The 17,231-nt window shown below is 32.5% G+C and overlaps 1 protein-coding gene across 1 annotated transcript; it reads left to right on the forward strand.

The window, feature by feature from the left end:
• Positions 1–955: 955 nt before the first annotated feature.
• LOC111714120 (uncharacterized) lies at positions 956–16,700 on the forward strand. Its single transcript, XM_023489163.1, has 16 exons — positions 956–1,001; positions 5,866–5,989; positions 6,258–6,353; positions 6,874–6,955; positions 7,405–7,518; positions 8,314–8,408; positions 9,060–9,142; positions 9,962–10,035; positions 10,149–10,244; positions 11,812–11,885; positions 13,060–13,117; positions 13,966–14,023; positions 14,802–14,874; positions 15,044–15,110; positions 15,918–16,033; positions 16,649–16,700. Exons 1-16 carry the CDS (start codon positions 959–961, stop codon positions 16,698–16,700), a joined length of 1,305 nt encoding a protein of 434 aa, XP_023344931.1. The 5' UTR covers positions 956–958.
• The last annotated feature ends 531 nt before the right edge of the window (positions 16,701–17,231 follow it).

Raw genomic sequence — 17,231 nt, forward strand, 5'->3', positions numbered from 1 at the left:
AAATGCTCTAATAATAGGGTTAAATAATTGCTCTAAACAGATTATAAGATATGTTAAGTAAAAAGTAGAATCCCTGTACTTGCGGTTTGCAGGGTTGAGTTTTTATTCCCTTTCTTGGGTTGAATTTGTTTATTTTAGACCCCCCTCCCCTTAAATTCCCCCACATCTTCATTCCCCCTTCACCTCCCCCCCTCCTCTGCAATATTCAGTCTCTTGAAGTCTATTCACTTGATAAAACATTTTTCTTAAAACTTTCAAACGTAATTTTAGCTGACCTTTTCTTTCTTTATTTTGGACATTCAAAATATCTGTGTAAAATTTTTCGATTTAAAGTGAAAGACAAACACAAGTCATGTACAATACTCATAGCATAGCTATATATATATATCCTGGAAAATTCGGATCACATTATTATTATTATTAATATTGTTATTAATAATATTATTACTATTAATATTAAAGTTATTATTATTAGGAATATCATTATTATTATTTAATTTTGTTGTAGTAAATAATACGTTCCGATTGAATTATTGGAAATCCTTTGGGGAAATAACTATTTGTTAATACGTTTTATTAAGTAATTGATGGTACCATTGGATCTAAAATTTGGAGCGAATAGTCTAAAAATCTAAAAATGATTAAAAACTGTGGGTTTTTAGTCAATTATTCTAAAATATTGTAATATTGCATTAGAGGGTTTCCCAAGCTTTAAAAGTGCATAGAATTTCATATAATAATAACATTTCTGTCAAAAGGTTGAAAGATATATATTTTGTTGCTAACCAAACGCAAAAAAATGTACTTTGAAGTAGTTCCAGTGTGAAGACATGAATCTGAAGACAATTAGTCAAAAAGTCGTCTCGAACTTGAAATAGGACAAATCACTATAACATCACAAAAAATATCTCCCAAAAACATTTAAGATATTTTTGCTGATGATATTTTTAGAAATAAAATGGTTCTAACATATAACTACAATACTGAACGCCCGGGAAAAGGTAAAGTAAAATTACTTCAATGCTAGACCATTAACTATTTGTGAAGTTGTTTTATAACAAAACTTGATTGTACTCATGAAAAAACGATATTCAAATAAATTTTAAATTTTTTTTTTGTACAGGGTGACCTGTAAAACATCAAAATCTAAAATATTTTGGTAATTCATAATTATCTAATTATCTTCAAAACTTTACTTTTCATGTTTTAGCTATTTAGATCTTTTAAAGAAGTTTCCAAAAATATCTTTAAATTTTTTATAGCAAAAAAATTGACAATTTTATAGATTCAAAACTAAATTACAGGGCGTTCTTTTGGTTTTCTTCCGAATTCAAAATCTTGTTTTTTGGGGTTTTTTAAAATTGAAAATTAAAAAAAAAACCCAATTTTGAAGTTACGAACTTACGTCAAATATAAAATATGTTTTGAAAACAGGGAATCCTAAGGAAAGCGCAGGAAAAGACAAGACAACATTTAGTTTAAGAATAAAGGCACTTTAAAAAAACCTCACCCGGTCAAAATTGACCTTCTCGTCACTAATGGGCTAATTTAAATAATTCAAAAATTACTGGAAATATCTTTAAAAAAGCATTCTTATCTGAGATCGACCTTACTTTTAAATTGTAATATAAATGTAATGCGAAGAGATCACTTGAAAAATGAAAATTTTCGCTAAAAAAATGTTAACCCCCTTTACTCCTGTGACAGATGAACAATAGTAAAATTGCAAAATATTTTGACTTTACGATTCCAAATGCAGAGGAAGACTTTTTGCAAAATGCTTTTTAGCCTAAAGTTTATTCCACACGAAAAGGAAAACTATGCAAAAGCAAAAAGTTTTAGGATAAAAAGATAGACCTTTTAAACAGAATGCCTTAAAAACGCAAAAAGTGTGAAGGTCTGCTTTTAAGCCTAAAGAGAAAGAGAGGTTAAAAACGCCCCCCCCCCTCCATTGTCATCTTATCAGGCTAATTTATTTTCAAAAAGCGTTCTGATGGATCGATTCTACACTGGATATAGTCCAGACTGGACAGTACGACTGAATGCACATACAGTACATGTTGTACAGGCTTGGATCATGCAGTTTTTAGAGTGGGGTGCCCCATCAAGAATGTGAGGGTCTCAGATTTTAGGTCAAATTGGGTCGAATTGGGTCGAATTGGGTCAACTTGGGTGAAATTGGGTCGAATTGGATTGAATTGGGTCGAATTGGATCGAATTGTGTCGAATTGTGTCAAATTGGGTCGAATTTGGTCGAATTGTGTCGGATTGGATCAAATTGGGTCGAATTGGGTCAAATTTGGTCAAATTGGGTCAAATTGGATCGAATTGAGTCGAATTGGGTCAAATTGGGTCGAATTTGGTCGAATTGTGTCGAATGGGGTCAAATTGGGTCGAATTGGGTCGAATTGGGTCAAATTGGGTCAAATTGGGTCAAATTGGATCGAATTGGGTCGAATTGGGTCAAATTGGGTCGAATTGGGTCGAATTGTGTCGAATTGGGTCAAATTGGGTCGAATTAGGTCGAATTGGGTCAAATTGGGTCGAATTGATAGTGAAATGAAATTGAAAACCCAGCTGTTACCTTTCTTCTCGTTTTAAGTTAAATTATTGCAACTTGTAAGTTGTTTTTATAAATTAAATATCATCTTTTCCAAAATCCAGAATTAACATTGAAATTTTTAAAATTAAGCTTTTCTTTTTACATAAAAGGAAAATTTAAAAGAATTTCTTTATTAAAGCTACAAGTAATGTATTTAATTTTATATAATTTTGGCCAATTTATTTGATGAGCCCTGCCCCTAACCTTTACAAGATTTATTTGATGAGCCCTAACCTTTACAAGATTTATTTGATGAGCCCTAACCTTTACAAGATTTATTTCATGAGCCCTAACCTTTACAAGATTTGTTTGATGAGTCCTAACCTTTACAAGATTTATTTCATGAGCCCTAACCTTTACAAGATTTATTTGATGAGCCCAACCTTTACAAGATTTATTTCATGAGCCCTAACCTTCACAAGATTTATCACGCATTTATCTAATTTTGTTTTGTTTGTGTCTGTGGTTTCTTTTTATGTTTACTATTCATCAATATTATTGGGAAAATAGAAAACTGAATTGTCCGACACGAAATAACATTTTTTAAATAATATAAATCATCAACTCTGTAAATCAACAACTGGGTTTTTTCGAACCACCGCGATACCATTTTAATTTAAATTTCAAGTCGAATTTATCTATCTCTCTTTCTATGTATCTATCTCCCTACTTTGATATCACGTGATGTGCCTTTATTGGCCTTCTTCCTGCCTCAAAGTTTTGTCAATATTTGAAGAATGTGCACAAATAACTATATTACTCAAGTCCTAGACCGTTATAGAGAAATATAATATACTAGGAGACCCCTTTCCTACAAATAATTTTAGCTTTTCACTGTTGCTCTGAAAGTCGACTATTTTAAATAGTTTTCTATAATTTTGGCAGATTTTTCTTTTTGATTTGGTGGATTCACATAAAAATTTCAATAAATTTTCCAGGAATTTTTCCCCCAAGTTTGATGTTCCATAACCTTCCCTGGGGTCATTTGAGGCCCCACAGAAAATTTGGTCCCGATCGGGTCATCTGTTTTGACATTTATTGAATACATACTGACAGAAAAAATTATGGTACTTTAGTACTAAAGTACCATAATTTTAATAATTGTACAATTATTAAAATTATGATACTTCAGTACAATTATTAAAATTATGGTACTTCAGTACAATTATTTAAATTATGGTACTTCAGTACAAATATTAAAATTATTGTACTTCAGTACAATTATTTAAATTATGGTACTTCAGTACAATTATTAAAATTATGGTACTTCAGTACAATCATTTAAATTATGGTACTTCAGTACAATTATTTAAATTATGGTACTTCAGTACAATTATTTAAATTATGGTAATTCAGTACACTTATTTAAATTATGGTAATTCAGTACAATTATTAAAATTATGGTACTTCAGTACAATTATTTAAATTATGGTAATTCAGTACAATTATTAAAATTATGGTACTTCAGTAAAATTATTAAATTGGGAAACAACCCCTTTAATAAATTCATAAACAATCTGTGTATAGGGGGATATTCTGGTTTAATTTCTTATATTTCTTGGAGGGAAAATGGCGGGATTTGGGGATATAGAAAGGAGGTGGAGCGAAAGGGTTTAAAATTGTTCAATAATAAAGCGGAGAACACTTTTTCAGATATGTGCACTAAAACGGAATTTTGTTATAACAATACTGCATTAAAACTAGAATAGATTTCTGAGTTTTTTCAATCGGTTATATTTTAATGATTTTTACCATGTTTATGATGATTATTATTAAAAAAACTCTAAGCATTGTTTTTGTAATTTAAACTCAAGAAAAAATATGTAAGACAGTTAAATCAGAGGTTAAAATTTTTCCTGTACCTTAAACCTCTGATTTCAGCGCTCTGATGATTTATTTCAACCTTCAACTTTATTTACCCATTAATGCCAGAAACAGACAACTTACACAAATTTAAGATGTTAAACCGCAATTTTTAAAGTTTGTCCGTTGGATATCGAGATCATTCGTTGCAAAATTCCCCCCTCTCTAAACTATAATCTTTTAAAGGAAAAATTAGTTTATGATAGCTTGTATATAATGTACCTTATGCAGGACAATGTCAAGATTATTATTATTATTTATTTCAATTAGAAGTATTCTTGTATTCTGCAGTATCCCTCAATATAACGGCCTGCCAATGGGGAAGGTATTATGGCTTCAGTTTGGGAAAAGTTCTGCTGCTTTACACTGCCTTAAAACTATACATTGATTTGAGACTTTGAGTGGGTTGGGGGAGGAAAGGGGGGGGGCGGAATCTTCGAAACAGAACAAGAAAATCTTCAAAACAGTTTTTGTGTAAAATCTACCAAAATTAAGAAAGTTTCCTGACTTCTTATTGTTTACCATTCTAATGAAGACAGTCCATTGAAGGGCCTTGTCCTAATTTCGGGGGAAATTATTAGATATTTCATGCGGTTTATGTAAACATAAGAACAATAATATTTCTAAAAAAAAGAATAATGGCAACGCAAACAGAGCGTCCTTACTATCTGGGAAATGTGCCCAGTAAGTTTTCTTTTTAAATTTCAGTTTTGAAACATCTTATAATTCTGATACTTTTTTCTGTGTCTAAACCTGTATGGTTCTCTCTGAGAATCTTTGATACTTTCTTATAACTTGTTTGGTGTTTGTATAAACTGGGTTCTGAATACTGATATAAACTTGTTTGGTGTATGTATAACTGAGTACTGAAGACTGATATCAACTTGTTTGGTGTATGTATAGACTTGATTCTGAAGACTGATATCAACTTGTTTGGTGTATGTATAGACTGGGTTCTGAAGACTGATTAAACTTGTTTGGTTTATGTGTAAACTGGCTTCTGAAGACTGATGTCAACTTGTTTGGTGTATGTATAAACTGGGTTCTGAAGACTGACATAAACTTGTTTGGTGTTTGCATAAACTGAGGTATGAAGGCTGATATAAACTTGTTTGGTGTATGTATAGACTGAGTACTGAAAACTGACATAAAATTGTTTGATGTATGTATAGACTGGGTTCTGAAGGCTGATATAAACTTGTTTGGTGTATGTATAGACTGGGTTCTGAAGACTGATATCAACTTGTTTGGTGTATGTACTATAAACTGGGTACTGAAGACTGATATAAATTTGTTTGGTGTATGTATAGATTGGGTTCTGAAGACTGATATAAACTTGTTCGGTGTATGTATTGATTGGGTACTGAAGACTGATATAAACTTGTTTGGTTTATGTATAGACTGGGTTCTGAAGACTGATCATGGTTTGGACGGTGACTCCCTTTCCTACCTGGATATGCAGGAGAGGAACAACCAGGAGGAGAACAGGAGATCCAGGGAGAGGATTATCATGGACGAGGGAAGGTAAACAAGCCCCTCCAAACTCCCCCTTCCCCCAATCCCCTCTATCCCTCCATCCATAAGATAAAGAACGGAAAAGAAAATTAGAGTGATTATTTGAGATTTTCTGTAGAAAAAGAAAGAAATTAAATCAGAAAAATCTAAATAACCAAAATTTCAAAGATATATCAGTAACAAATGGAGCGAAAATAGGAAAATATCAAAAAGCTGAAAAAGCTGGATAAGCTTTAAAAGCTTGAAGAGCTGATTTGAAAAGAATATTTTTATTTAGAGCGCTGTGGGAGATAAAGAAGAGAGAGGAGGAAGACCTCATCATGAAGGAGATGAACGAGATTAGGGAGCTTAATAAAAACAAGATTTTCGGAAGGTTTTGCTATATTCATTTAATAATACAGTGGTTGACATAATCATGTGGTATACAAAGATTCCTAAAACTAAAATGCAGTACGTATTGACACTCAGGTTTGAATGTTTGCATTATTAAAAGTCTAAAAACAAAAACCATTACATTGCCTATATAAAACTGTGCTGGAGTACCGATTAAATGATATGTTACATGTAAAACACATGCAGTGGGTCTCAAAAAACATGCACTGCATAAGCTAAAGCTAACAAAAAAACGCTTATTTGGCAGCTAAAGTTGGATGACTGTGGGAAGTTGGGAACGAAATGATGACGAAAAACATATTTTGAATGTATTTAATCAAACCTGGTAATAAATATATGAAAATATTGATGTGTACGATGTGCATTGAACTCTATAGTGCAAATATTTTTCCAAAAATCAAATTTCACATTTTATTAGGGACAAATTTATTAAAAACAAAATTTATTGAAATGGAAAAGAGAAGTCATTGTATAAATGTTTTAACCTATATTTGTTCAAGACCGGGGCATGGTGCTCCCACCTATGATGTTCGAAAGAAGAAGTTTACTGAACATCAACTAGACCATGTTCAGCAGGCGCAGGTTCATAAACAACATTTATATTCGGAACAATTAGAACTAATTAGGGGATTAGTTGGGTTTTGATTAATTTAATTTTTTATATAAAAAAATTATTTTCCTTGCTTTTCCCCCTCATTTCGTTTTTTGATAATTTAGAGCTAGAAAATTCTTGAAAACTTTTCAGTTTGGTTTTTAAATTCTTTTTTATATCGTTGCAAATTAGTTGTTGGTGTGTTGTATTCTGTATTAGTTAATCAAAAATAAGGATTGAATTTTAATTTATTTTTCTGTCCAATTCACAGATCAAGTATGACCCATATATCAATATATATAATTTTAAAAACATTTTCAATTGTGGTTTCTCTACAAAAGTGACTTGCGAATTTTAAAGGGTACCGTCGCGAATCGGGAATTGCGTTCTTAGCTAGAAGGGTCACAGAGAATTACTCTTACAGTTCCTTTAATTGCAGGTGGTTGGAGGTAGAGGAGGGGGTAGCTGGGACGATGAAGGATTATCTGAATATGTTCCCCCGCCCTCCAGAGGAGGAAATAGGACAGAGAGGATTGATGATATTTCTCCAGGGGTAATATCACATTTTATATCCCTTTGGTTACATATTTTATATCCCTTTAGTTACACATTTTATATCCCTTTAGTTGCACATTTTATATCCCTTTAGTTACACATTTTATATCCCTTCAGTTACACATTTCTAGGGACATCCTATCAGTTGCCAAGCTACTAGTTTCAGAACTACTAGTTTCAAGGGACATCCTAGCAGTTGCCAAGCTACTAGCTTCAGAACTAATAGTTTCTAGGGACATCCTAGAAGTTTCCGAGCTACTAGTTTCTGAACTACTAGTTTCTAGGGACATTCTAGCAGTTGCCAAGCTACTAGTTTCAGAGCTACTAGTTTCTAGGGACATCCTAGCAGTTGCCGAGCTACTAGTTTCTGAACTACTAGTTTCTAGGGACATCCTAGCAGTTGCCAAGGTACTAGTTTCAGAACTACTAGTTTCTAGCGACATCCTAGCAGTTGCCGAGCTACTAGTTTCAGAACTACTAGTTTCTAGGGACATCCTATCAGTTGCCAAGCTACTAGTTTCAGAACTACTAGTTTCTAGGGACATCCTAGCAGTTGCCGAGCTACTAGTTTCAGAACTACTAGTTCCTAGGGTCATCCTAGTAGTTGCCGAGCTACTAGTTTTAGAACTACAAGTTTCTAGGGACATCCTAGCAGTTGCCAAGCTACTAGGTTCAGAACTTTCCTATTTTTATTAACTCTGTAATTGTTTGCACATGTTAGTCAGTATTTGAAAATATTATGAGAATTCCCTGTCTGTACTCAGCATGATATAATATTTATAACTTTCCTGAGGATGCCCTGTCGTTTGGTCGGTCTGGAAATGGTGCCCCTGTTAGAACTAAATCTGGAAGGATTAGAACATCTTTGACTGGAAATCCAGAAATTAGGTAATATAAATCTAAATAAATGTCAGTTGGAAAATACTCTGCTTTGAATATGGCATGAGAGTAATTCTTCTTGGTTAGCAAACGAGAAGCGTCCTGGATCACATATTACATTGAGAATACAGACTAAGTCCTATCCGGATTGATATTGAATATGATATTCATGTGAACCTTGAGTTCCTGATTGAGTTGTATCTTGTAAGACAGACTCCTGAGAATACAAACTGAGCCGTATCCGGATTGATATTGGCTATGGAATTTCGTGTGAACCTTGAGTTCCTATATTGAGTTGTACCTGGATTGGTACTGTTCTAAAAGTACTTATAGGAGTTGGGAATTTACTACATAACAACATGTTTATTCAATACTTTACCAAACTATTTTAGGGCAAGAAACCAGATGGGAGGGAGAGGTGGCAGGGAATATAACTTAAATAAAGGGAAAGAAGGGGAGATATTGAAGTATTAGGGAGGGTTATGAAATTATGAAAGAAAGGTACAACGTTAATAGTTATTAAACACCAAAATTGCGACCAAAGGAATTAATAACACGTTAAAAGATTTCGGAAAATTACATTCTTACAATTTAGATTCAATCGTTGAAGCACTAATAGACAAAAAAGATGTGAAATTTATGTAAAAAATATCTTTACAGATTCCAGGCGAATGAGAGTGTTCAAAAAAGCATCTGTAACTCTATTAGGTTCGTTTATCTATTCATTCATCATTCATTCATTGGTATATTCATCTATCAATTCATATCAATTCATTTATCTATTCACTTATCTTTTCATTTATCGATTCATTTATTTATTCATTTATATATTCACTTGTCTATTCATTTATCTATTCATTTATATATTCATTTATCTATTTATTTATCTATTCATTTATCTATTCATTTATCAATTCATTTATCTATTCATTTATCTTTTCATTCATCAATTCATTTGTCAATTCATTTATCAGTTAATTTATCTAATCATTTATCTACTCATTTATCTATTCATTCAGATATTCATTTGTATATTCATTTATCAATTCATTTATAAATTCATTTATCAGTTCATTTATCAATTAATTTATCAGTTAATTTATCTAATTATTTATCTACTCATTTATCTATTCATTTATCAATTCATTTGTAAATTCATTTATCAGTTAATTTATCTAATCATTTATCTACTCATTTATCAATTCATTTATATATTCATTTATCTATTTATTTATCTATTCATTTATTTATTCACTTATCTATTCATTTATCAATTCATTTATATATTCACCTATCTACTTTTTTACCTTTTTATTTAACTCATTTATTCATCCATTTATCAATTTATTTATCATTTAATTAATCTAATCATTTATCTACTCATTTATCTAGACATTTATATATTCATTTATCTATTTATTTTTCATTCATTAAAATAAATCTTTTTTTACGAGGAAGAGAGGGTGGTCTCGCCATAAACCTCAATAAGCCCATCTGCCGCCCATAATAAAAATATTAGAAAAGATTTATTCAGATATGCGAATTATTATTATTATTATTAGAGGAGCAGATAAGGCAGAGGAAGGAATTGGAGCATATGGAGAAGGAGGCGAACATGGCAATAAGTAGACAACTGGTATTTTTCTCTCTTTAAAAGAAATCAATTTTCTCGATGCATTTTCAAAAAGCTTGCTTCTCCCAACAAAAACCGCTCAACGCATTGATATTCTATAACATTCCCTTTACTAGGAGGAGGTAGAGGGTGAGCAGTGGGGTAAACCAGGTCCAGGAGGATCCTACTGGAGACAATCTGCTCTTACAGGACAAGGATTCTTCGATAAAATGGTGAGAAGGAAATGTGGAGTAATTTGTCAGTAGTTAAGGGGAGTGTTCTCAAAAAATAAAAAAATGGATGGTATAGGCTTTCGTCGAAAAGTATTAGATGGTGATCGCTACTAATCTGACTTCTATCTGTTGCGTCTAGAAGGAGAAAATGGTTAAACACGACTCGACATACCAAAGAACGTAGCGTCCATACAAATTCACAAAGTTACAATTTTCGACTCAGATCGTAAATAATTCAATTTATTTCCAAACAAATCATTCAGATATTACAACCTTTAATCATCGAATTTTATTCGACGCACTCGTTTATTCATAGTTGATACTTCATAAAATTTGTTATTTGTTTTATAAACAACTAGCTTGGGAACCAAGTGCTTCCCAGGTTACTCATAGATACTCCAGCCGTTTACCCGCACTTGAACGATTTTACCGGGAAACTAAATTGTCGTTATTAAAGTCGACCCACTCAACTTAAAATTAAAAAACCAAGCTAATAACATTCCCATAGGTCTCCTGAGTTCCCAAATCAAAATTTGAGGCAAATCGGTCCAGGAGTTCATGACTTTTGATCGGACAAACAAACGGACAAACAGAGATTACAACTTATTACAATATGAGAAATATTGGTGAACATCTGATGACTTGATCTGTGATTAGGAATGGGCAATAGCCAGATTCGTTTTACAGACACTTTTAATGTTTTTATACTTTTAAAAGGTTTTGCGATAATATAAGAAGGTTCCAACATTTTAAAACTTTATTCTGTAGAAGTTCGCATTTATTAAACATGCAAATTTGTTACTCTAGAAGAAAATATATGGCAAAAAGATAGTTCTTGGGCTTTAAAACGATAGTTTTTGGTTCGTTTTTGCCATATATTTTCTCTTAGGATGGAAAAACCATAGACACACAAGGTTATAATACAAGGAAAGTTATTTCAGAGGCATGTATACGCATCTTTTGTACTGCAGTGTACTGTCTCCAAAGCGCCCACATATACAAAGGTCTAATTCACAGACTACGCAGACTGCTCAATTGCTCATAAACTCTACCTGGATAGGCTGAGCACTGAGCAGGCCTATAGTGTCCCGGCACGCCATTCTACGGTTCCATGTAATGTTTTTTCCTATTCAAAGGATCCTTAAATATCCCTGAATACAGATGTCTCCTGATTAGTCGTGTACAGTACTTTTACACAACAGTACATGCTGTGGAAAATATCGGATATTATAGGTGTTAATCGATCTCTATAACTCTCTTATCTCTGGTCTAATCTACTCGGATTGATGTAAAATGTACTGCCAGAATGCTTCATGACTCTGTTTAATGGTTCTTCCTCTATTTATTTATTACCGTCTTGTTGATGTTTGGTCTGACTAAGCAGTCCAGCAGGTTACAGCTTTCTCAGATTTCTATCGTATAAAAGCCATGTCTTTTCATAACAATCTGTGAGAATTAGCTAACACTCTGTTCTCCTTATTGACTGAGTATAATTCTGATCACCTCTAATTGGTTAATGAAAACAATTATTCACGTACGTTATAATAATATTTATTTATTATTCCAGGGTTGGTCCGGATCAGCTGATCCCAGGAAAAGACAGTACGGGATTAAAAACCATGAAGCAGAGGATATAAAACGGTTAGTCAGAGATCTACTGCTAGTAAATACAGTTTAACTTAGAACTTTGGAGTTATCGAAAGAATTTATAAAATTGTCAAGTCGTTTTGACAATTTTTTAATCGGTTTTCTAAACTATTTTACCTAGATCTCAGTAATTGTAAAATTGAACAAATATCCATGAACTACACGCGGGAACAGTTTTAAAGAGCTTCATATAATTGTTTAATTAAAAAACTAAATATCTGTATCAAAACCAATAAGCTTTCAAATATATGAAATAGTAATTTGTTGGTTTATCTGTTTGTTTAAGGATGTTAGAAGCTCTTGAAAACAGAACTGATAATTCTGTACCTACGTCATTTTTGATTGAGCTGCTAAACATTTGTTTGAAAAATAACATATTTGAATTTGGTGGTAAACTGCACAAACAATTGATAGGAACAGCAATGGGAATACATCCAGTCCCTTCCTATGCAAACATTTTTATGGCTAAGCTTGATGATCAAATTGTGAAACTTGCAAATACATACAAAATAACTGATGAGTGCCCCCTGAAGACCTGGAAAAGATTTCTGGATGATTGTTTTGGAATCTATTGAGAAATTATATCAATTCCTGGATGATATCAATAAAATTCATCCTACAATCAAGTTTACTCTAGAACATAGTTCTCCATTTTATTGTGGTTTAAAGGATGAACATGACTGTTGGTGCCACAGAACAAAAAGTATTCCATTTCTTGACACAAAACTGTACATTGAAGATAAAAATCACAACAGATCTCTACAGAAAACCCACAGATAGATGTATGTACCTACTTCCATCATCTTGCCACCCAGCACATATTTCTAACAACATACCTTATTCACTTGCATACAGAATTGTACGAATTTGCAGCAAACCAGAACTTAGGGATGCCCAATTAATCGATTTTGATGGTTATTATATCGTTAGAGCTGACGAGGGTCAACCCAGACCGAAATATATTTTCAATAAATGTGGAACTAACATCCACTTTTTTACTCTACAGAGGTTTGGTCCATCACCATCACTGAATTTTAAATCAAAAACCCCTATTCCGCGATTTTAGCCTCAAATTTTGATTTGAGGACTCTTTGTTGAAAATATGGAAAAAATAATAATATTTTCTTAAATATTAATGAAAATATTAATTATTAAAAATGATATTTAGGGAAATGGAGGATTCTAAAATAAGAAAAGATATTCAGCATCAAGATATGAATAGCAATGTGAGATATTTTCTAAAATATTTTGTAGTTTGTATAATTGGTAAAATATTTATATTTGTTAATATTTGTATTCTTGGGAAAATATTGAAAATATTGTCTTGTAAGAGAACCTTGCAGCCAGCAATATTCTTCAAAATAAAATTATTCAATTTTGCAGTTTATACCAATATTACATGCCTAAACAATTTCAACGTGGTATACCGGGACCGTCTAAAGTTTCAGGATTTAGCATGGTTCCCATTTTGTCTTGGTTTTCTTCAAATAATTTTTGTCTTTGAATTAGAAATCCAAAAATCGCACATTTTTAAAGTTTTAAACTACAATTTTCCGACACGATTTCAAAAATAGTTTCAGCTAATTTAGATAAAGTGTTAGGCGATTATATCAATATAATGAAGACGACTTTCGACTTCAATTTAGATTTATATCAAACTGTTATACACATAGTTATAGAAATCAAGGGAAGGTGTCAGTTGAAAAAGAATCTCTTTGATTACTTGTAACCTTGTAGATTAAAAAAAGATTGTTAACAATCAAAACGTAAATAAAAAAGTCGTCTTTATTGTATTGATATAATCGCTTACCACTGTACTTGATTTTAGATATTTTAAAACCTTGAATTGGTGACGATATTCAAAATTTAATAACCCTAATTAATTTTTATAAAAAAAATAATATGATGTTTTAATAAAATACATAAAATATTTTACATTTTCAAAAATAATTTAGATATATTTTAGTTTTATAGAAAGTGCTGCTCGTGCGTTTGATTTGGAAGAACAAAATATGGAATATTAAATAATTCAAAAATAATAATTTTCAAAATCTCAATTTTCAATTTGTTTAAGGTTGGATTGGAGCTGGTTCCCTTGATGAAAGACAAGGCGACTGGGAAACCACGAAAAGGAAAAATCTTGATAAATTATTTTTACAATCTTAGAAGTTAGAAAAAACAGTTGAACAGGGTGTACAGTGTGCACAACCTCAAAAACTAAACAATCAAAACTCGGGAAAACCTTGTATGCTTGTATTTCAAACAAATCTTAGCATATTTGATGAAACTTGATCCCTTTATATCAGACCAACAAACATATTCCAGACATTCCAGGCATTCCAGACATTCCAGGCATTCCAGACATTCCAGACATTCCAGACATTCCAGTACAAGTTTTAGAACTTTTTCAAATTGATCAAGTTACTTTAATATAAAGATAAAGTCTGTGCATGGCCTTAGTAAATCTATTAAAAAAGTAATCTCTGTTTGTGTGTGTTTCTATTCTCAATCATAACTTAGGAATACGTTGACCGATTCCCCTCTAATTTTGATATATTTTAATTTAATTTAGTTTGACCTAAACACTCTAGATTGAATGGATTGAGTTAAGAAGGAAATAGTTTCAAAGCAGAACTCGGTTTTCAATTAAGATTTACTATCATGCAGGAGGGGATATGCACTGACCCAAGTACATGTCTAAATATAGATATTAAGATGTTTATGTACAGACCCAAGTACATGTCTAAATATAGATATTAAGATGTTTATGTACAGACCCAAGTACATGTCTAAATATAGATATTAAGATGTTTATGTAAGACCCAAGTACATGTCTAAATACATATATTAATATTTTAATGTTACAGACATTATAAAGTAAATTAAAGATATTAAGATGTTTATGTACAGACCCAAGTACAGGGTATATGATGTCTCACGCTCTCCATTCTACTGATGTTACAAAGCTAGCTGATCGAAGAGGGTATCTATCTTTTACAAAAAAACAGAATTATTTTTTTCTATTGTTTACTGACTCCCCCTGTAATATTGTTTACTGACTCCCCCTGTAATATTGTTTACTGACTCCTCCTGTAATATTGTTTACTGACTCCCCCTGTAATATTGTTTACTGACTCCCCCTGTATTATTAGTACTGAGTACTCGAAGCCCCCTGCCCCTGAAGAACGGAAAAGATACTGGGACACTTTGACCGGCCAGGTAAGCTTCAGCCGTTGTCGTATATAAGAATACGACAAAGAAGACTTTCAAATTCAATTTTGATACAGCCCATCTCACATATAAGAATACATTGCAAGAGCCCATGTAATGTCGTCTTGTAAAAAAATTATGACAGATGTAATGCTTCATCATTGGTCTGCACAAAAAGAAAGGTGCTGAGATGTTCGCAGTTTCAAAGGGTTGAATACGATTTATGAAAATATATCCAAATATCTTTAAATACGCTTTTTACTTTTAATTCAACTTAAATTAGTAGCCCTGATATATACAGGAGAACAATTGATATATTAAACTCGTTTTCCGCGGCATTTGATCCTAGATATGAATAGAGAATATAGCAACATAATAAATAGAAGAAAATATTATTTATAACAATATTGGACATTCACATATACATGTTTTTTTTCTGACAATTTTGTAAATTTAAAAATATTTAGCAATAAACGTTATTATAATTATTATTATTATTATTATACTCTTGCTATGTATTCATATATCTGTGATTCAGGTGTGTATACGAAGCTTTTTAACAGAAGAAACAAAGAGAAGCTTTCAGTTGACAGCTCTTCCATTTGTTTACTTGTAAACTTGTAATTTAAAAACAGCCTACTAGAATTCTAAACTTAAATAGAAAGTAGTTTTCATTGTATTGATATAAACTCCAACAACTGTAGGAAAAGGGAAGCTATCAGAAACTTAGACTTAAGATTTACACTATTCTTAGGAAATTTTTTAAAACTAAATGTTAGTTAAAGAAGGTTGATTTTTAATTGATTTTGTGTGAAGGTGAGTGAGAAGATGGATAGTAGTCTGCGCACGCGCGAGCTGGATGACGAGCAGCAAAGACGACATTACGAATCCTGGGATTCGTTTTGGGGAAGGCCAGGATACGGAGCTCCCAGGTTTCTTTAAAATATATTTCTTATTTGAACCTCTGACATTACAGATATAACTGTAACCGTTCTGAGCTCAATAGTAAGAGGAATAGTTCCATTGATGTAACCCCTTCAGTTCTCATGCAAACCCGGAGCTAATCTCAGATTGGATAGCTCCGAATGTAACCCTTTCAATCCTCATACTCCAGCCTATAAATAGGACAACGTATTAGCTCTTTTGTATATTGGTATTGGTCGGACAGAAAGTGGGGCAGATGATAAGTAGCGAGAGTCTGCCAGAGAGCTCTGTCTTTCCATGATTCATTAATATCATTTTATTTGTTCTTTTTTTACTTGTAAATACCCTTTTTCTTATACGCTGTATATTTACTCACATCAGGTTCAGACTTCAGATTTCCTTTATTTCATGCCACTTTAAAATGGTAACAATAACAGATAGGACCACTATAATCGTTGTTGCACCTGCAGTCTAGCATTTCTTACTGTTCGAACTTTCATTTTAAGTTCCAGATCTATGGCAATTATAACTCTTGTTTTATCTATATAATATTCAGTGGACAGCGGGGCATAATAATAAATATATTTAGGGGGTAGCAGGGGCATAATAATAAGTATATTCAGGGGGCAGCAGGGGCATAATAATAAGTATATTCAGGGGGCAGCAGAGGCATAATAATAAGTATATTCAGGGGGCAGCAGGGGCATAATAATAAGTATATTCAGGGACACCAGGGGCATAATAATAAGTATATTTAGGGGGCAGCAGGAGCATATTAATAAGTATATTCAGGGGGCAGCAGGGGCATAATAATAAGTCTATTTAGGGGGCAGCAGGGGCATAATAATAAGTATATTCAGGGGGTTGCAGGAGCATAATAATCAGTATATTCAGGGGGGCAGCAGGAGTATAATAATAAGTATATTCAGGAGGCAGCAGGGGCATAATAATAAGTCTATTCAGGGGGAAGCAGGAGCAAAATAATAAGTTTATTCGGGGGGTTGCAGGGGCATAATAAAAAGTGTATTTAGTGGGCAGCAGGGGCATAATAAAAAGTATATTCAGGGGGTAGCAGGAGCATAATAATCAGTGTATTCAGGGGGTAGCAGGAGCATAATAATCAGTATATTCCGGGGGGCAGCAGGGGCATAATAATAAGTATATTCAGTGGGTAGCAGGGGCAGAGGCGCAACTAGGACTTTTGCT

The sequence above is a fragment of the Eurytemora carolleeae genome, unplaced genomic scaffold (genome assembly GCF_000591075.1).
Source record: "Eurytemora carolleeae unplaced genomic scaffold, Eaff_2.0 scaffold1499, whole genome shotgun sequence".
In the NCBI taxonomy this organism is placed as follows: Eukaryota; Metazoa; Arthropoda; class Copepoda; order Calanoida; family Temoridae; genus Eurytemora; species Eurytemora carolleeae.